The 21,087-nt window shown below is 35.9% G+C and overlaps 2 protein-coding genes across 2 annotated transcripts; one reads left to right on the top strand and one right to left on the bottom strand.

Moving 5' to 3' along the window:
* The first annotated feature begins 3,757 nt into the window (after nucleotides 1–3,757).
* LOC130745590 (DNA mismatch repair protein MLH1) lies at nucleotides 3,758–15,525 on the top strand. Its single transcript, XM_057597924.1, has 16 exons — nucleotides 3,758–4,077; nucleotides 4,165–4,337; nucleotides 4,439–4,511; nucleotides 4,639–4,773; nucleotides 4,872–5,082; nucleotides 5,524–5,672; nucleotides 6,200–6,298; nucleotides 7,013–7,082; nucleotides 7,187–7,322; nucleotides 10,108–10,202; nucleotides 10,291–10,399; nucleotides 11,085–11,250; nucleotides 12,481–12,642; nucleotides 13,008–13,179; nucleotides 14,012–14,169; nucleotides 15,115–15,525. Exons 1-16 carry the CDS (start codon nucleotides 3,844–3,846, stop codon nucleotides 15,157–15,159), a joined length of 2,187 nt encoding a protein of 728 aa, XP_057453907.1. The 5' UTR covers nucleotides 3,758–3,843; the 3' UTR covers nucleotides 15,160–15,525.
* A 930-nt stretch (nucleotides 15,526–16,455) lies between these two features.
* Nucleotides 16,456–18,749, bottom strand: LOC130745591 (uncharacterized). The gene is made up of 4 exons (XM_057597925.1): nucleotides 18,366–18,749; nucleotides 18,182–18,283; nucleotides 16,865–16,916; nucleotides 16,456–16,756 (listed from the first exon to the last, which is right to left on the bottom strand). Exons 1-4 carry the CDS (start codon nucleotides 18,663–18,665, stop codon nucleotides 16,644–16,646), a joined length of 567 nt encoding a protein of 188 aa, XP_057453908.1. The 5' UTR covers nucleotides 18,666–18,749; the 3' UTR covers nucleotides 16,456–16,643.
* Between the last annotated feature and the right edge of the window lie 2,338 nt (nucleotides 18,750–21,087).

The following is a 21,087-nucleotide window of genomic DNA, read 5'->3' on the forward strand; positions in this document are numbered from 1 at the left end:
CTTTAAAGGTAGTGTTGTCTGGCATTATAAAATGGGCAAGAAATCTCTGTGCCCTAAAGAATTGGTACCACCCTGTACCGAAAACATCTGCCCGATCCCTGCCTGGTCCCCATTTGATTGTCTATTCCTCTATGGATTAATATGAACATCAAATGTTACATTCTTTGTATAAAAGATAATTTTTTTTAAATTAGTTTATTATTATGTTTGCTCAATTATATTTTATAGGGTATCAATTGCAGAGAACAATGACTAATCTCTCATCATGAGTGCTCGCACTAACATGTAAATGACTGGTCGCAATATGTGCTTCATTCTCATGGGTGAGGATCGAACTCCTAACCTCATGTTTAAGTTGCGATTACCACTACACTACGCACTTTGTGGTCCTCATTATTTTATTTAAAATGTTGAATTTAAACCAACAATTTTTTTTTTATAAATGAATGTTTGTGAAAGATAAAAATAATTACTTACAAAAAGATAAAATAATAAATATTTATAATAATTTAATAGAATATTGTGTGAAATTTAATGAAGTAATTTCTATTTTAATTTTGGTTTTTATTATATAATTCTAAAATTTCATACCTAAATAAAGATTAAAAAATTCTTTCTTTTAAATTTATCTTTATTTGAAAAAGTTAAATTTCAAACCAATTTCTTTGAATAAGTTAAAATCAAACTTAAATAATCAAATTTTAACTTTATTTATTCAAATTATCTTTGTTTGACTTCATAAATAAAAATAATTTTAATATAATATTTATTAATAAGATAAAATCTGAAGAGAGAAAATAAAAAAATTGCATCAAAACAGAAAATACGCATAAAAAAAATATAGCATTAAAAGTAAAAAAATAGAAATATTAGTATAAATTATATAACATATGTAAAAATATTATATTAGTTTTTAGTTTCTTTATATATTTCTTAAATTTTTATTTGATTATTAAAATTATGGATTTCAAGTAAAAAGACCTTCTATCTAATAGACTAATATATTATATTATTTACCCAGAAAAAGGACTAATATATTGCACTAATCCTAACATCTCATAGCAATATACCACTACCCGGCCCCAGCTTTAAATAAAGAAAAAAAAATATACGAGCCCAGCCCAATATTATGCAAACCAAAAATGTTTCTTACACACCTCTTATGCAAACCCATACACCATTCATATAAATACTCTCACTTACCAAACCCTAGTTTTCAGCCTCAACCATAAACACAGCAGAAACCCTAGCTCCACTCTCCGCCCGCCGCCCGCCGCAGCGCTGCATCACCAGTCACCACCGCTACCCACAACCATCCCTAGACCCCACTCTCCAACCTCTCTTTCTCTTATTTTTCATGGATCTGCTCGAAATTGCTTCATATGAAAAGGATCTGAAGCTCCATCTCTCTCGATCTTCATTCCCCTCCACCGGATCTAGGACTATGCAACGGTGGCACCTTCATCTCTGTTGGTTCTATTGCAGCGAAGAAAGTGTGCATGCTCCTGATGCAAGTGAGGGCTTCACCTTTTTTGTCATCACCTGTGTTATTTTAAACGGATATGTTGTAATATATTTGTTTTGTAAATTTGTTGATGATGAATCTAAAAATTGTTCTATGAATCTTAATACTTCTCTGTTTCTCTTTTTTAATCTCATTTTTTCTTTTTTCTTGGATCTGGAAGAAGAGGGACAGAAGTGGGTTGTGCTGAGTCAGAAGAAATCTTACTCATGATAGGGTTGGGTTCTTCGTCTTCCTCCTCTTCCCCTCTTTTTCTTCTTCTTACTATCTTCTTCCTCTGTTCTTCTTCTTCCCATGTTCTTCCTCTGTTTTTGTTCTTTCCCGGTGCTGTTTTTGTTCTTCCCCGGTGCTGAGTGAGCTTCTGCACTTGCTTTGTCTTCGATGGTTGGGTTGGAGAAATAGTCGAACACCTTGGGGCCAGAAAAGCTTCTCCACGTCGGCGAGTATGGAGGCGTAGCTGGTGGCCTCAGAAAAGAGGGTCTCGAGCTTCTCCACGTCGGCGAGTACGGAGGCGTAGCTGGTGGCAGCGGAATTCAAACTGCCACCCAACGAAGCCATCTGACCCAGACCTCAACAAAATATAAGTAATTGAAAAAGACTATCAGATGGATTAGTCGATCTATCAAGCGGTGCCAATGACTGATCACGATTTCGGTTTTTATAGCAGAGATGATGAACAATTTAGAGAAAACCAAAATGAGATAGAGGGCAATTGCGGTACAAGAAAGATTGCACTTGTACTTCAAAATCTACAGGAGAAGATTGCAGAAGATTTTTTGCAGCTATAATGTCCGTTCCTCTCTATTTAGCAGTTGTAATGGGTCTTCTGTATAGGCTCCGGAAAAACCGACCCAAACCCGACCCTTGACCCGGCTCTTGCGGGTTTCCTCTTATGAACAGTACTCAAAACCCTCTAGCTTTAGTTAGTTATAGATTTGTCTCTTCTCGTCCAAACGTTTATCCTTATTTGATAAGTCACATGAGCTCGTGTCGATCGATCCTTCCAAACTCTTGGTCATGATTGAGATCACTCGGTCAACTAGCTCTCTTTCGCAAGATTTCTTCAAGTTCTCACTTTCTAAGGCTAGGTATTTGTTAAATGTTCATGCCCTTAGCCATTTTCTAAGGCTTTTCGTACATATGGTTGGATTTCGGTTTCTTACTTTCACAACAATATTAATGAACCTCAACAAATATTCTTTTAAGGTCTCGCTTGGTTGTTATCGAACTTAAAAAAGTTGGCCAAAGTAACTTGGTGTGCCTGTTTGACTGAGAATTGAGTTAGGAATTTGTGGGAGAACTTAGTGAAATTCATAATTTTATGCAAATGGAGGTTAGTGAACCACGTTAGTGCCGCCATCTTGAAGGTTCCTAGAAGATATTTCATTTTAGATGGTCGTTCGCTCCATTGATTACTCATGTTGTTGAGAACAACCATATGCTCCTTTGGATCCAAAGTATCATCACATGCGTATAGGCGTAATGTTTTTGAAATTTATTGGAATCATCTAGAAGCAATTTCAACGGAAAAAACATTAAAAGTCCAGTACAAACTTTACTTGAGGTTCATCATCCCTCCTTACATGTTCCATAATCAAGTTAGTCACCTAAGTATGGAGCAAATCATCATTATGTTCTCGCAAATCGCCAAATTTGCCATTAGCTTTCGCAAAAAGGTTTCTGAATTATGATGATACTCCCCATCTCTGTTATGATGTGCAAGTTTGCTTCTAGTGCTTACCATATCTTGTCAGTGAAAGAGACACAAGGATAAGACATGAGGTATGAGAATGGTTTGTCGAGAATCACAACAGGCGCCAATGTTCACTAAAAGTATTAGGAATATAAATCAACTAGTTGGATGCCTTGCTCTATCCCAAAACCCTAAGTGCGTGCACATGCTCAATACAATATCAAGATGCTCTAGATCCCGACAATAACGTTGATGAGAGGAAACCCACTTATTACAATAATGGTAAATTCCATGATTCTAGGCCGATTCAATTTGTGGGGGAAATGGTGAATCGTGGAACTAATCTTCATTGATGAAGTGAATGATGTCGACTGAAAGACGATAAACTCAGCCATAGACTTAGCCGACCATGATCGACAAATCATAATGGTTGACGTACAATTCAAAGGAAGTACGGTATAACTTAAGAAGTTATGCAAACTTTTCCGTGCCGGTAAGGCGGTAACTCATAACTTATAAGCAAACCGCCATTAATAAATTGGGCGGGAGAGTGTGTTAAAGGAGTGAGAAGACCTTAATTAGCAGTTGGTCAGTCAGTACACTGTAGGCGGAAGAAGGACCCGGGATTATGGAAGAGCGCGCCAGTGGGAGCGAGAAGGAAATGGAACCACCCAAAATCCAGCGCCTGAGCGAGTCGGTGGTGAACCGAATCGCCGCCGGCGAGGTCATCCAACGCCCAGTCTCCGCCGTCAAGGAGCTCTTGGAGAACAGCCTCGACGCCGGCTCCACCTCCATCAACCTCCTCATCAAAGACGGTGGTCTCAAACTCATCCAAGTCTCCGACGACGGCCACGGAGTTCGAGTAACTCACTCACTCTTGACTCCATTCGATTCTCTCACCTTTGCGTTTTCCACATTCTCACTGTCTTCTTCTCTTCTCTTCCTGTAGTTCGAGGATCTTCCGATACTGTGCGAGCGCCACACGACATCGAAGCTGTCTGCGTTTGAGGATTTGCAGAGCATCAAGTCCATGGGGTTTAGGGGAGAAGCTCTCGCCAGCATGACCTATGTCGGCCACGTTACTGTCACCACCATCACCAAAGGCAAATTGCACGGTTACAGGTAGCTAGGGTTTGTGTTCAATGACGTCGATTTGCAATCATGTTGATAAAATTAAACTACCATTCTCATTTTCAAATTTTCTGATTATATTTGGGGTTTAGGGTATCCTATAGAGATGGTGTCATGGAGCATGAACCCAAGCCATGTGCTGCTGTGAAAGGAACACAGATAATGGTATTGTCTTTAACATTTGATATACTGAAGTTGAATAGCTAGCTGATTGCATTAGGGTATTGTCTTCTGAATAAGTAATTGGAACTATGTCTGTTATGGGTTGAGATTCTTGTGCTTGTGTTATCAGGTTGAGAATCTATTCTATAACATGGCGGCGAGGAGGAAGACGCTGCAAAGTTCCTCTGATGATTACTCAAAGATTGTGGACTTGGTGAGCCGGTTTGCTATTCATCATACCAATGTTGGTTTCTCTTGCAGAAAGGTTGGTCTCTTGAGCAGTAAAACTTTCTTGCTATAAAATCTTATAGGGTGTATTGTAAGTGAGGTGTGTTAATTTTCACTGACTGCTGTTGCAATCAGCATGGAGCTGTGAAAGCGGATGTTCACACAGTTTCCACATCTTCGAGGCTTGATGCCATCAGATCAGTTTATGGGGTCTCAGTTGCTCGCAATCTGGTTGAAATTGAAGCTTCAGACAATGATCCATCTACTTCATGTTTTGAGATGCATGGTTATATATCCAATGCAAATCATGCAGCCAAGAAAATTACAATGGTGCTTTTCATCAATGGTATAAATGTTAACTTGTTTTTCAAATTTCTTAGAAGGTGTTTATTTTTGTCAATGAAGCCCCTGTTATCAATATTGTATAATGTCAGATAATGTGTCTAATCAAACCATTCTTTTCCTGAATGCTACCATGCATAAAATATAGATCTGCTGTGTCTGTTTCTGTCTATGCCTCTATATCTTCCTCTCACCTTGGTATGGGTTCTACACCCTTACACTACTTTATGGGTGAAGTATATGGAAGCTCTAAATCTTGGAGTTAAAATTATATATGTATATTTTTTTCATCTTGTACTGTTCAACATGTAATTAGTATCTGTTATTCTGTTAAGTATTTATCTTTATATACTTCAATAATTTCCTCGAACAGTTTTTACATTTGTATCTGGCATGAGATAACTGTTTATAGACTCATGAAAATCTTCATGTTTGTGTTTCTCAGATAGATTGGTTGAGTGGTCTGCATTGAAGAGAGCTGTTGAAATTGTTTATGCAGCAACATTACCCAAAGCATCTAAACCCTTTATATATATTTCAATTGTTTTACCGCCTGAGAATATTGATGTAAATGTGCATCCGACAAAGAGAGAGGTACAGGCCTTAATAAAAATATTCATGTGTATGTTTTGTTTGTCATAATTAGTGCTAAAGTCACTGGCTTATTAAAAATAAGATTCCATGTTACTGACAAATACCTTTAATTTGATGGTGTTATCTGAAAATCCTTTTGAATTTCATACTTATTTAACAGAATATGTTGTGTGCTGATGCTGCAATTTGGTTAATAATTCCTCTTTACTTCCTTTTTTTCCATTGGTTTTGAAGGAATTGTTGGTTTAATCTTAGATAATGTGGTGGAAAGGATCAAATGGTTACATCTTCGATAATGACACCTTTTAAAAGGACCGTCAGTAGTTGTCTTTACACAAGCTATAGCTAACAATTTTATTTGAACATTTGTGTGGACAAAAGTTCTACCCCAAGTAACTAGACCATGATACCCTACTATGTAGCTAGCTTTGAGTTTCTGCAATTGTTAAAACATTCAAATTTAAACTCTACATTTGCTAGTCTTTTTTTCTTTTGTTATTGAAAACAGTGAATTTGTTTGCATATAGGTTAGTGTTTTAAATCAGGAAGTTATCATTGAGAAGATACAGTCGGTGGTTGAATCAACAATGAGGAGTTCCAATGAGGCACGGACATTTCAAGAACAAGTATGCTTACGACAATATACTCAATGCTTGTTATTGTTTAGTATGTAGTTCAAACTAGTTGCTAATTTTTGGTTTTTCTCCTTCAATTGAATTCATCGATAGAAAAGCAGGTGACAAGCTGCTGTTTTATACAACTGACAGTTAATGAACCAGGAAGCTTGGAAAATAACAGAATCAGGGAATTAGGAAACTAAGAAAATGGTTATTTAGACATGATTTACAATGTATAATGTTAGGAAACTAGCAAAATAACAAAACCAAGAAATTAAGAAAACAGTTCATTATTTATAGAATATTTACAGTCCTTAAATACGGGATATTTTGCTAAATAGGAGACGCTTTACGACTTTTCACTTTCACCTAGATATTTACTAATGAAATGGCCTCAAGGACCTCAAAGAGACATTGTAAGGATATATCCAAATGAATCACTAGAATTAACAAACTCAGTGATTTCTGTGAAGAGAATGTTTTCCCTGATAAAGTTACAATACATTTCTCTATGTTTGGTCTGCTCATGAAAGGTTGGAGTTGGCCCCATATGTACGGGCCATGATCCAGAGATCGTCGCACAATAAACATTAAAATATTAGCAGAATATTCTTCATTCTTACAGATCATGAATGCAGATTTTGCTCTCTATCATGTTTTATTTGAATATGGTTACTTAATACCTGCATTTTATTTGTGTATATTGTCTCGTGCTTGTGGCAGACAGCTGGGCAATCTTCATTGTCTCTTATTAATGCAAGCAAGGAGGTTAAACATAGCCCTACACCAACGGGTATGGTAAATTTATTGTTTTTTGTGTTGCATGCCTTTCATTTGTTTGTGGCTTATACTCGTGATGTGTTTAATTTATCTTCTAAAATCATTTATTGATAATAGGCTCAAGATCACAGAAAGTACCAGTTCATAAATTGGTTAGAACAGATTCATTAGATCCTGCAGGAAGATTACATGCCTACATGCAAACTATGCCTGATAGCAATCTTGAGAAGAATATTAATTTGAATGCAGTAAGGTGATTACTAGTTGCTTCTACATTTTTTATCTAACAAGTTAGTAGTAATATTCATTTTTCAGATTGATTTCTGTTTGTGGTAATTTCTTAGTCTTTTCAGTATGTACTTGTTTTTGACTTTTTGTAGTAGTACTTGTTTTTGAAATTTTATATATTTCTTGTGTTTTTCAAGTTCGTAAAAGCCTCTCAACATTTCTGTATATAAATACCTGCACTTATTACCATTCTCAAGTGTAAATGGTGTGTTTAGGTAAACAACTTAGTTAAGCAGTTATGGCAATTTGGATCTCATTTGCATAAGTGCTTATTCATAAGCTAATTTAAGAAGCTTACTGAAATAAGCTCAAAACAAGTTATAGGTACCACGTGTTCTTAAGCTAATCTGAGCAGTTTATGAAAATAAGCTGAAAATAGTTTATAAGTAGGTCATAAACTATAAATGTTAGCTTTCCCAAACACTTGTATAAGTGCTTATGCTATAAGATAAGTTCAAATGATCTCTTCCAAACAGGCCAAAATCTATAAATTATATAGACCTTATTAACTTGAATTAGACAAACCATTTAGGCAAAAATGGAAATGGGATAGGTACAACCGTACAACACAAAACAGTATTGAATCATTTGATACTCCTGCGGATCCGGATGTCAAACTTATGTTTGAAACCAAGAAGATATCAGAGGCTAGTGGGAAAATTCAATTATCTCAACATGAACAGAATTGACATTTACCTTGCTGTATGTGTTATGAGCCAATTTTTAAGTCTCCATTTGATAGCTACTGGGATGCAGTTGTTCAAATTTTCCTAGAGAAGGTTAATCTACAGGAATAGAGGTGTTAATGATATTGTCGTTTACATATATGCAGATCAGGCTGGCTGCCCTAGTGAAATGAGCTCAACTTTAAGTTTTTAATTGTAGTTTAGGAGAAGAAAATGATGCCTTTATTTCAAAATCAATAATATTTATATTGAAGTTCTACATTGACTAAAGATGTGACCAAATTAGTCATTATCAATAGTAGAGCAACCCTCACCTCTAAGCTAACTTTTAGGGTAGAGTTAGGCCTAGCCCGAGTACTAAGATGGTATTAGAGCCTTTCCTAGATCAGTTTATTGGGCTACCCATATATGGGTCACCCATAGGCTGCATATGTTCATTCCTGCAAATTGCACATACCAGATGTTCAGCCCTAGGTGTGAGGTGTGTTGAAGTCGCTCATTGACTAGAGAAATGATCAAATAAGTCCTTATAAAGGGTAGGATAACCCTCACCTCTAAGCTAGCTTTTGGGGTAGAGTTAGGTCTAACACGAATTCTAAGATTTACAGAAGTGTTGGATTTATAAGAAGAATTGGTTAGAGGTATTCTAACCATTCTAATTACAATTCAAATTGAGAGAAGAAAAAGAATAAGGCTTAATTACAACTTTGGTCCCCGACGTTTACCAATGCCACGATTTTGGTCCCTCACCTAATTTAATTACATGGATGGTCCCCGACGTTGTAGGTTGCGTGCAACGTTAGTCTTACCGTTTATTTCTTAATGGAGGAGGCTTACGTGGACGTCTAGTTGGAGAGAAAAAGGAGATCTGAGGAGAGAGGGGAGCACGTGAGTATCACGTGAACTCACGTGAACCTTATATGAACCCATTATACCCAAATCTGAAACCCTAGGGATCTAAATCGCGTTACCTTCTTCGTTCCAGGGAGGTCAGGGGTTTGAGTATAATGGGTTCAGATAAGGGTCACGTGATACTCACGTGCTTCCCTCTCTCCTCATACCTCATTTCTCTCTCCAATTGGACGTCCACGTAAGCCTCCTTCATTAAGAAATAAACAGTAGGACTAACGTTGCACACGGCCTACAACGTCGGGGACCATCCATGTAATTAAATTAGGTGGGGGACCAAAATCGTGGCATTGGTAAACGTCGGGGACCAAAGTTGCAATTAAGCCAAAGAATAAAATAGAGAGAATAATATTAAAACAGAAAAGGATAAGATTAAAATCAAATAATATCCTAACAACTAATCTTATCCTATCTACATAGTTCTGGCTTATCTATACAAAATATCTTAAGCAGCGGTGATAGGCTGAATGCGTAAATTGTTATGGATTAAATTATAAGAAAAAAATTTAATAAAAAATGAATATTTGTGAACACTGTGTGTGTGTGTGTGTGTGAGAGAGAGAGAGAGAGAGAGAGAGAGAGAGAGAGAGAGAGAGAGAGAGAGAGAGAGTTTCTGAAACTGAATATTCTCATTATGTCATGTATATGAATTAAGATTCCATATGTGCCTCTTAAAATTAAAGATTGTAAATCATGTTATATACACAATCATGCTAAGGATTTCCTCAAGCAATTTAGACATCTTCGGTCTCTTTCCAAATATATTTGGCTTCTAGATTATATTAATGTTGAATATATTTGTAATGATTATACTTATCATGAATCAATTATCCGAAAGCTTAAGTTGTTGGGTAAAAGACACATGGATGATTTTATTTTATATTTCTAACACTTTCCTCACGCAAGAGCCCATTGGGCTTCAAGCCTGGACAATGCACATACCCACTTACCTTGTGCTGAAACTCAATGTTTTTTATCCAAATAATTGGGGACAACAAGGATTGGACTCTAGACCACTTGGTCATAGAGGCTCTAATAACATGTCATGAACCAACTACCCCAAAAGCTTAAAATGTTCCGTAAATGACACATAAATGATTTTGTTTTATATTTCTAACAATATTAATGTATTCAAAATACTTTTCCCCTTGCTAGGTCCTCAGTTAGACAAAGAAGGAACCCAAAAGATTCTACGAAACTCACCAGCCTTGACCAACTTCGTGATGAGATCAATAGCAATTGTGACCCTGGTATGGCGCTAGATTACTCACAATGATGACTATGTTATGTGATGTAGGTTGATTTGGAAAACATTTCCTACTAACATCTACCCTGTAGGCATGATGGACATTGTAAGGCATTGCACATATGTTGGAATGGCAGATGATATTTTCGCTTTGCTTCAGCACAATACTCATCTTTATCTTGCGAATGTTGTAAACTTGAGGTAGATATTTATTATTTGTTTCTTTATATTACGAAATCCTTAATGTGAATTATTTTATAAGAAGTCATAATGTATGAGGCATAAAATTTGTCATCTAGATAGGCCAATTGAATAGGAAAACATTACAAATAAATTTCTGACGAGAGCTAGCATGAGGTGGTGACTGATCTTAGTTGAGTGTATTGTATGGTGAAGCTAGGTCCAAGTTACTGCTTTTGTTACCTTGATAGAATTCTTAAGTGTGCAAGAATTGTTAGAAAATGAAGGAAAACTCTGCTATTATCAGCTGGCCTAGTGTGTACAGTCATCCGGTGGTTGACAACCACCGTTTACTTCAGGCACCTCCATTCGACCCATCAACCAACCGCCATTGCCATCTGCTATCACTGGAATTTTTTTTGATGACCTTTACAGCTAAAACCACCGCCATTCTTGGGCCTCTATTAGAAGAGTTGGCCTTTGTCATGATATAAGAGTCTATATGAACAAGCGGTCAGGAGTTCAGTATTCGCTATTGCCAGTCTTCATAATTTAGAGTTAGCACAAGGTATAATGGGTGTGTAAGCTTCAATCCCAAAAAGCTCTTGTATGATAGAGCATGTTAGAAATATAAATTACTTTTGGCTCTCGTTCTTACAGCTTTTGAGAATTGATCCTTGACATTCTGTCCTTAATTCATTTGCAGCAAAGAGCTTATGTATCAGCAAGTTCTGAGCCGTTTTGCCCATTTCAACGCCATTCAACTTAGTGATCCAGTCCCCTTGAAAGACTTGATAATATTGGCACTTAAGGAAGAGGATTTAGATTCAGAATGTAATGATGATGACGAATTTAAGGAGAAGATTGCAGAAGTAATTACCCTTGGGCTTTAATTACTTCTTATTTTGTGAGTGCTAGATATTTCCTCTATAACTGTAGCTATTGGTTCACAATGTAGTTTAGGATTAAGTTTTCTTTAAGTTATTTGTATCATGAAGTTTAATTATTTCTGTCAAAAATAAAATAAAATCAGCCGCTGGAAATAGGGCCACTAGAAACCTCCTAGTCTAGGGCTCTTGATACCATGAAGACAGACAAAATAAATGCTAAAAAACTTTCTTATTCATTCATATCTTATGATACATGACAAGGGATGCTATATATGCACCTTACAAATGGGCCTAAAACCCCAACTCCCTTACTATAACTACAAAACTGAACTAGTATACATTAATAGTTGCAAGTTGCCAAATGATCCTAAAGAACTGGATGACTTACGTTTGGAGCTTAGAAAACTCTTGCCTGACAGAATGCTCCTTACTGACATGGATAGATTCATCCAAATCCAGTTGTTGCCGGTTCATCATGTTCGATATCACTGAATAAAGGCTCTTCACATCATTAGTCTAAAGAGCTTCAGAGTGTCCCATTGAGAACAAAAGCTGTGTAGAGTTCAGAAAGTAGGTAATAATTTAGGGCCCATGGACATCCAATGAACACTCCATAACTCAGTCTTCTTCCTTGACGCTTGGTTCATAGTTGGAATGTCATTGTCAACTGCTTCTTCAAACCACCTGGGAAAGTGGGGCTACGCCCTCATAAAATTTGTTTTATGTTATCTTAACATGAGTATGTTGGCTCTATCAGACTTTAAATTTGAGTAGTATCATGAACCAACTATCTCAAATTCTTAAGTTGTTTGATGAAGACACGTGAATGGTTTTACATTATATTTTTAACCTAGTCCTTCACACGACAACTCATTGGACTTGAAGCGTGGACAATGAATACCTTGTACTGAAATTTAACTATTTATTAGAATAATGAGGGGCAACCAGGATCGAAGTTTGGGCTGCCTGGTCATAGACGCTCTCATATCATGTTATAAACTAACTATCTGAAAAGCTTAAGTTGTTGAGTCTTCGCACATGAATGATTGTATTGTATATTATATTTCTAACATGTAGTGGATAAATTAATGCAATTTCGTTGCATAGAACTATGTGGGAAATTAACTTCTATACATGCATATGCTCATTTTATTGTTTCCTTTTGAATCTTCCCTTTTGATATTTATGGGTATTTCTTCTGCCATTCCCCAGATGAACACAGAACTGCTGAAACAGAAGGTTGAAATGCTGGAGGAGTATTTTGGCATTCATATTGATGAACATGGAAATATCTCTAGACTTCCGGTGATACTTGACCAATATACTCCTGACATGGATCGCATCCCTGAGTTTGCGCTTAGTTTAGGCAATGATGTTAGTTACAAATTTCTTCTATCTTCCTCTCTTAACCTGTTTGTGAAGAAGTCTATGTGATTTACTTTTCTCCGTTTATGTCCTTTTCATTAATTTAGCTATTTCTTTGCTGCCTGATTTCAGATTATTCGCTAAAATGATTCATAAGGTCATAGAATGCACATTCTTTTTCATGAATTTTGATTTTACTTATTGTGAGCAAGCACTGTCTTGTATGTCTAATTGTTATTCTGTTGAATTCATTGCCCAACTCAATATTCAAGTACGTGCTTATCGATAATCTTGAATGCTTCATAATGTTTTGTGATCACATCTTTTTTCTTCCTTTGAATGTTAAAAATTGTGATATGCATTTTTTATGATAGGTTGATTGGGAAGATGAGAAAAACTGTATTCAAGCCGTTTCAGCTGCTCTGGGAAATTTTTATGCTATGCATCCACCTATGTTGCCTAATCCATCTGGTGAGGGCTTGTCTTTTTACAAGAAGAGAAAACTGATTGACAGTTGTGCTGAGGAGAATACTTGTGATATTACAGGTATGGACTTCATTGCTTGTTACTTTCTGGATCACTCACACCCACGCGGCCACACATGTGCATATATATCAACACTTGTCAATTATCTTTGGAATATTCACACTTCTTTTTTTTAGAAACGTAGAATATTCACACTTCTAATGTAAAGAAAAATAAAAAACTGCCTATCAAGGTTTTGTGGGTAATTGAAGTTATGGAAAAATCTGGGAAGTAGTCTCACATAGCTTTGATTGTTAATTTGAGAAATATAGAGAATTTCATCTGATTGTTGATTTGATTTTCATTGAATGATTGGAAAATGAAAGAGTACATCCTTATGTACTGTACTTATGTAAACTGAAGTTAGTTCAGTTAATAACTAAAATGATTCAAGAGAGGGAGAGAAGAGAGACCAGAGTAAAATCTGAATGGTATTCACTGAATGAGAACTGAATAGATTACATGAATACATATAGACACAGTTAGAACTAACATAGCTTAGCTAGCATATTTTGGATTAGAACCTGCCTTAATATGTCTACTTTCAGTTCAATTATGTATTCAGATTTCAGCATATTGTATATATTTATGCTTTTAGTACTGCATGTTATTTAAGGCTTATTTTAATGTTCATTTACTAATTTTTTGAAGTTTAGAAACTAAAAATTCAAATTGAACCAAACTTTCATGACCATATCAGACGGTTATAGACTTATAGCCATGCAAACTCGGGTTATTCTTATTGGGAAAATTTATGGAAACAGTTATTAAGGAAAAATGGCATTAGGGTGGTGCAATATTAAGGACTTTGTTCAGGTTGTTGAGTTCCAATTTAAGTGAGGTTTGTATTCAGGGAATGATGTTGATGATCAAGTTGAGCATGAATTGCTTTCTGAAGCTGAGACAGCTTGGGCCCAGCGTGAATGGTCAATACAGCATGTGCTTTTTCCATCCATGAGACTTTTTTTCAAACCACCTGTTTCTATGGCTAGCAATGGAACCATTGTTCAGGTAATATTTAATGAATGAGTGTTTTTTAGTACTAATATTATATATCGATAACTCTTGGGAGCTTACTTGTCATTAATGTCATGGCAATCTCATCCTTCATATCGTATAAACAAAACCCTTACTGCTTCATTTGCTTGATTGTATATGTGGCCCACCTGACTAACCATGCTTGAAGACACGTGGGAATCTAACCATTTACCATAAAACTACCAGTCAAATCTTCGGGTTATATCTTTCTTATCTACTAAGATTAATCTGGCAGACATTGACTATTGTGCTTTCCCATATAATGCAGTTACAAGTATCTAGTGTTTTCATGTCTTCATGATGATTTATCTACTCATTTGATTATTGCTTTGATCATATGTACAAAATCTTGATTTTATTGTTTCCTTAATCATGGTAAAAATAAAATTTTACAGTTTATAAACCGCACATTTTGATACCGACACACCATGAGTTATTTCCTCTGGCTCTTTTACTTCACTTTGAAGAGAGCTAGACATTCAATCATTTTATCAGAATATGAAACAGATTGTGCCCTCTATTTAGTTTGATTAGTTTTTGTTTTAGAAATTGTTAACGGTAGACTCAGATTAGCTGAAGTGCTGTTACTTAGAATGGAAAGTAGTACTTCAATGAGTCAAAGTGCATTAAATTCTATTATATAAACATAAGAATATAGCCTCATTGGCCTCAAAAAAATAATAATAATGTAGCCTCATTACGTTCCTTTGAAGTTGTTGTCTGTTTATAAATTGAGCTTATATGTATCTTGAATTTTCTTGTCTGTGGCATGAGCCAATAGCTAAGAGGTACTGATTTATAATGATTGTGAAGTGAGGAGGAGAGGGGGAACATACAAGTTAATCTCGGGGAAGGAATTTGACTAGTACCATCAATGATTGCTTTGTTTTCACTTTCTCCTTTTATAATTTTCTACAGGTGGCTTCATTGGATAAACTTTACAAGATTTTTGAAAGATGCTAGGAACCATATGGATTATGGGAGCCACATGAATTTTGCATGCTGTCTGGGATTTTTGGTTTGGGATTAATGTTGCTCAATGCTGCATCGTCTATTGTGAATATGAATTAGAAAAGGATCATTCCAAGGGTTGTAGTCCTGCAATTTCTTCTCAAGAAAGGTTTGCGAAAAAAGAATGCAAGCTTAGTTGTGCCATTTACCGGGCCAGAGGAGAATTTTCAGAACAAGTTTGTTCTCTGTTTTGAGAAGTCTGCTTATCTATTATAGCTGTACGAGGAAAAACTGACAATGTTATGCCATTGACCAAATATGTATCTCCTGAAGTTTCTTTTGTAATCTAGCCTCACATGTCCCCTTCTTTGATTTTGATTTTTGAATGCTTGTTCTGTGCAGTCCATGTTAGAACTAGTTTAGATGATTTAGAAGAATTAAGCTCCTATATAATAACTCCGAAATTTATCCTCCAATGAGAGAAGAGAAAAAATGCTAACTATAAAAGCATTAAGATGGTAGAAAAAGTGATAGTTCATTCTCTAAAAAGTGACTCAATTTTTATACAAGTGTATTTTTTTGGTTACAGAGGAAAATATACAAGTGTATAATTTGAAGAATAAGATTCATAATTAAATTAATAAATCAAAATAATTAAATTAACGCATTTATATTTATATTTAATTAGGTTAGTTTTTACTTCCAAAAAAAATTAGGTTAGTTTTTAAAATTTAAATTATTTAATTTAATAAAAATGATTAATTTATTAATAGATCGCAAACTAAGGGTAATATGAATTATCATAAATAAAACTAGCTTAACCGGAAAGTAAGTGAGGACTTTAGCACATCAAAATCTCATTTTCAACGTGGTTAAACTAACATTTGTTATGTCCAATAAAACTATAAAAGAACCCACATATTTTCTACCAAAAAATAAAAACAACACTCAAATTTATTATTTTTAGGTAGTTGATGCGATAAAAAAAGGATGAGAATGAGTTGAAAGAGAATGTAGGTGTGAACATATCTAATAAGATAAGCAACAGCACGGAGAAGTTTTTTCCCCCCCCTTAAAACGATAATTGTAGTCGACCAAGATGTGAACAAAACAAATTACGAAATAGCAATTTTTAATTTTTTTAATAAATAGATATATCTCTTTGCCTAATACAATGGAGCTTTTCAATAATTTTTAAAATAAATGAATTTTTTAGATACAACTATCATATAATCTTTTGTAAAATAAAAAGTTTAAGTTGAAAAAATGCTCTCATTTCAAGATTGAAGCAAACTATGAGTGAAGATATGGTACGAGTGAGCTGATGTCATTTCTCTCACTCAAATCAATACAAATATTTGAGAGTGAACTTGTGTCTATGTACATAAACAAAACAGGGGATGTCAATTTTCAAGATGAAAGAAAAGGCCCGCATCAGGCACCAAGGTCTCATCTCATTTCATCATTTTTAACTGTACAATCGCAAAGAGGGTAGTTCAGGAACCACCATGACGGCGGTAAAGCACTGATCTATAAAGGGCAGCAACATGCAAGAAGAAGATGAGCACAATAAGGAGATCATCCAGGAGACCAACTACTCCCCATATCCCTGCAGAAAAGATGAATAAAAAAAACTCAACCATGAACAATAGGGATCAAAACCATACTAGATCAATAGCACAAATCCAACAAAATGGCAAAATATAATGAGCAATACCTTCAGGAATGATGTCAATGGGGCTAAAGACGTATATAGCACTTATTATCATCTGCATCAAAGAGACAGTGTAAGGACAGGATTCAAACTTGTAGATATACGGATATACCACCAATATATAATATGACCCTTCTCTTTATGCATCAATATAAAATAATGAATTATTAAGATAAAGAGAAGAAACAAAGGGTGTGTATGTGAGTTTAATTTTGGAGGGGAGGAAAGGGAAGGGGGAGGCTTATGAGAGTCCCCCCTTGTTTGGGAGATTTTAAAAAGGGTGGAAGGGTTTGGGGAATTTTTGAAAACCCACCAAAACCCTCTTTTACTTGTCTCGTGAAGTTCCCCTAGAGTGGAGGGTTTAGTGGAGTTTTAGTACTTGCAAACTCAAGGAAACACACAGACACCCACTTCCCCCTCACTGGCCCTCCCCTCCCCTTGACCTCAAAGCCTTCCCCTTCCCTCCCCTAAAAACTCGCAAACACACCCTAAAAAGAATTTGGCAGTGAGAAATCTTCCTTGGTGTAAAAGGAAAACAGAAATAACAGAGGAAAAAAAAACAGCTATGGAGAAAAACTTCCCAATACCTAAACATATCTGTTAGGAACCCCACCCCTTTCTCTTGCTGTCCTTCCAAAAACCAAATAGAAGCCAAATGCTCAATCTTATCCCAACCCCAAATCAGCTTTGGTGCCACAGAATCAAACAGTGGAGCAAAGATTGCACATATGCCCTCATCAAAGCAAATAACCAACCAATAAACTAATCAATAAACTAATCATCCTAGAAACTAGGGCACACAGAAAGTTCACCCACCTAGAGGGCCAAACAACGAACTGAATAGCGACACAGCTATAAAGTAAAGAAACAGAACAAATGAACACTAAACAACAACAAATAGAACCCAAATGATTAGTGCACATTTGGAAATGCTTTTACAATTGATTCTAAAGACAATCAAAACTGGGAAAAGCTTATGTGACTAGCTATTGGGTGCCAAAATTGATTCTGAGAAAGAGAAGCTGATGGGAACATGCTATTAATCTTATCCCAAACCCACATTGACCCTATAATTTTATCCCCAATTAGTTGTAGCAGCAAAATCATTAAAGCAAATAACCAATCAATAAATTAAACTATCCTAGAACCAAGGGCACACTGAAAGTTCACCCACCTAAAGGGCCAACCAAACAATGAATTGAATAAATAACAATTCAGCTATAAAGTAAAGAACCAGAACAAATGAACACTAAACAACAACATATGCATATAAAAAAAATGAAACAAAAGCATATTCGATTGGAATAGTAAGAAATTTACTGCAATATAAACACGAGCTCTGATGACAAGAGGAAGTGATCTCTGAGGGTCCAAGAATTCCCGAGCAAGCCTTCGCAGCAGAAAAGGGAGATCCAGCATTCTCTGTTCAACAAGATCAAAACTTTGATATAAAAACAACAAAAAGAGCACGAAATATAAAATGGGTCAAAATCAAAATGCGTACTTGAAGGGGACCAGAGGAACGGGCACCGAAGAAGCGATTGTAGGTTTGAATTTGGGAGAGAACGTGAGCGACTTCAGGTTCCTGGCGGTGCGACGCGGAGTCTTGTTCGGTAGGAACCAGGAGCGTAATGGGGCGGCGACAGAGGGGGCATTTGCATGGTTGAATCGCAGATCCATGGTTCCACACCAGCATGATGCAGTTGGCGCAGAACCAGTGAGAGCAATTTGCTTGGCATGGAATGTGGAAGTTTCCATGGCACACTGAGCAGAGATCGTTCAATGGAGGACCTTCCCGCTCCATGGATGAACCCTCCTTCTTCTTCTTCTTCTTCTTCTTCTTCTTCCTTTGGTTACTGTGTTGTGTTGTGTATAAACTATAAAGTATAAACCTTCAATTCCCTTGTCACTTCCTCATTAAGTAAAAATAAACAAGGTCGGTAAAATTATTACTTTTTTAATGAAAGTAGTTAGGGCTCTAATAAAAAAGGGTAAGGATGAAACTTCCATACTTGTCAATGACTTACATTTAGTGAGTTTGACAAGCCAAAACATCTGCGACTAGATTATGCTCACGGGAAATATGAGAGAAAGTAACTAACCAGTCATGTCTAACATGGCTTGAATTGTGGCGGTCTTATCCTTGTGTCGGTAGTTATGAACGTCTATGTCATTAGTAAGAATAACAATGACTTCCGTACAATTAAATAGACACACAAAGGACCTTAGGATACCCCAATTCTCTTATGTGTCGGAGACCGAATGCAATAATTAGTAACTTTGCAAGAAAATAATCTCTCTCTCTAATATAGTTCGAGAAACCTGAAATCCATCTCCCATATGAATTGTGAAGTGCTCCTCCTGCTCTCATCATGTTCACATCACACAACTAGCTTCAACCCATTGGGAGACGCAACCCTTGCCGTGTTAGTGATAGAAAACGCAACACAGGTTGGACGCAGTGAGCCTCAATTCTATCATTCACGAAGAGCAAGCAAGTTTAATGAAGAACGAAATTCATATCCCAGTCCCAAACCTCAAATATTAAATTGTTTCTCTATTTCCAAAGCCACCATAACACTACAATAACAAGAGTATTAGTTCGTTGCTGCAACAACATGAAAACCATCCAGAAAATGTTACAATGTCTGAAATTACCAGCAACGTAGCGATGTATGAAAAACAACTCATACATCTTTCAAGCACTGGCAATGCCTTAACAAGTGGTCCACCTTCTCAGTGGCAACTCCACACCTGAGGTAGTTTGCAAGAACGTTGAGATGACGGTTGTGCCTCTTAAAAAGTTAGAAGAGCACTCCTCCCGATCCACCATAAGAAGAATAGAACATTCTAGACATGCAACACTTTTATATCATTTTCCACACATATGAATAAGATTTCTATCATCAATAAGCCACTCATAAGTCGAGGATGTTCTATAAATACTATTTTGTGTTTGTTTATATCGCACATCATTTCCTTATGTGGAACTACGTATCATGATGTTCTGAAACTCATCTAGAATATGCAAAGAAATAATAGTAAAGAGCATAACAAAGTTTTGTTGTCCATTATCACACAATTAGCAGCCCAAAGATTGACATCTGAAATATGCACAAATGATATACGATCACAAATCTTCTTGTTCCTAACATAAAGAAGAACTTACATCCCTCAAATAATGCACCCTAAACCCTTTACAAAGAGTATTCTTGTCCTTCAAGGTACCCTTTCAAACAACGAGTCCCCTGACCGATAAATAGTTGAAAACACCAAATTATTAATGAGATATTCTGCGCAAGATTGCTCTACCAAGGCTTATCATGCTTTTGAAGAAGACTATCAACTAATTTCGTCCAACATAGCTTTATTATTCTAGCGCATACTCCGGAGACCAAGCCACCCTTTGGTCGAGTAAGCTCTCCAAGCTACGAATGTACTAAATTTAATAACTAAATATATAATAAAAATTATTTTAATGAGAGAATTTAAAATAAGTAAAATTTGAATATAAATTTAATTTTTAAATTGTCCTAACGTTCAATCTCAACCCTGACCTGCTGAGTTATAACTTGAAGTTGGAGTTTTTTTTATCTTTAATTGGTGGTTGATGTATTAATCTCTTATTACTAAATAATGGAGATTATGTCAGAGAGATATGACACTTAAATTAATAAATAAAAATATATAAGTTATATTTCATTTAAGTTAAATGTGATTGGTTCACTTAAGACCATAGAATATTTAACTCAAACATTTTCATTAGTTATTTAAACAATCCACTATAAAGACCGAAAACATATTCAAGCTATTTCTAAATTTTTTTACTGCGAGTTCAAATTTTCCCCATTCAGTTCATCCGAGTCCAAGTTCTCATTTAGAGCATCTTCAATGGAGTCCTTATTTTGGGATCTTAAAATAAGATCCGGATCTTGTTAAATCTCACTATTGGAGTTATCCTACATGACATGAGATCTTAGCAAAAGCTAAGATTCGTGCCTTAGCTCAGGTACTCTCAAATGTGGGATCTTAATTAAAATAATATTTTTTTCTCTCCTTCAATACCAGAACCAAAGTGAAAAATTGGGAGGGAAATAAATAATATAAATATATTAGGTACTGTGGGTCCAGTCAAAAGTAAAATAAGATCACAACCACTAGAGTGAAATGTGCGTGGGGACCTTATGAGTGTCTTAAATCCTATGTGACAATCTGGGCCCACAAAA

The sequence above is a fragment of the Lotus japonicus genome, chromosome 3 (assembly GCF_012489685.1).
Source record: "Lotus japonicus ecotype B-129 chromosome 3, LjGifu_v1.2".
Taxonomy (NCBI): domain Eukaryota; kingdom Viridiplantae; phylum Streptophyta; class Magnoliopsida; order Fabales; family Fabaceae; genus Lotus; species Lotus japonicus.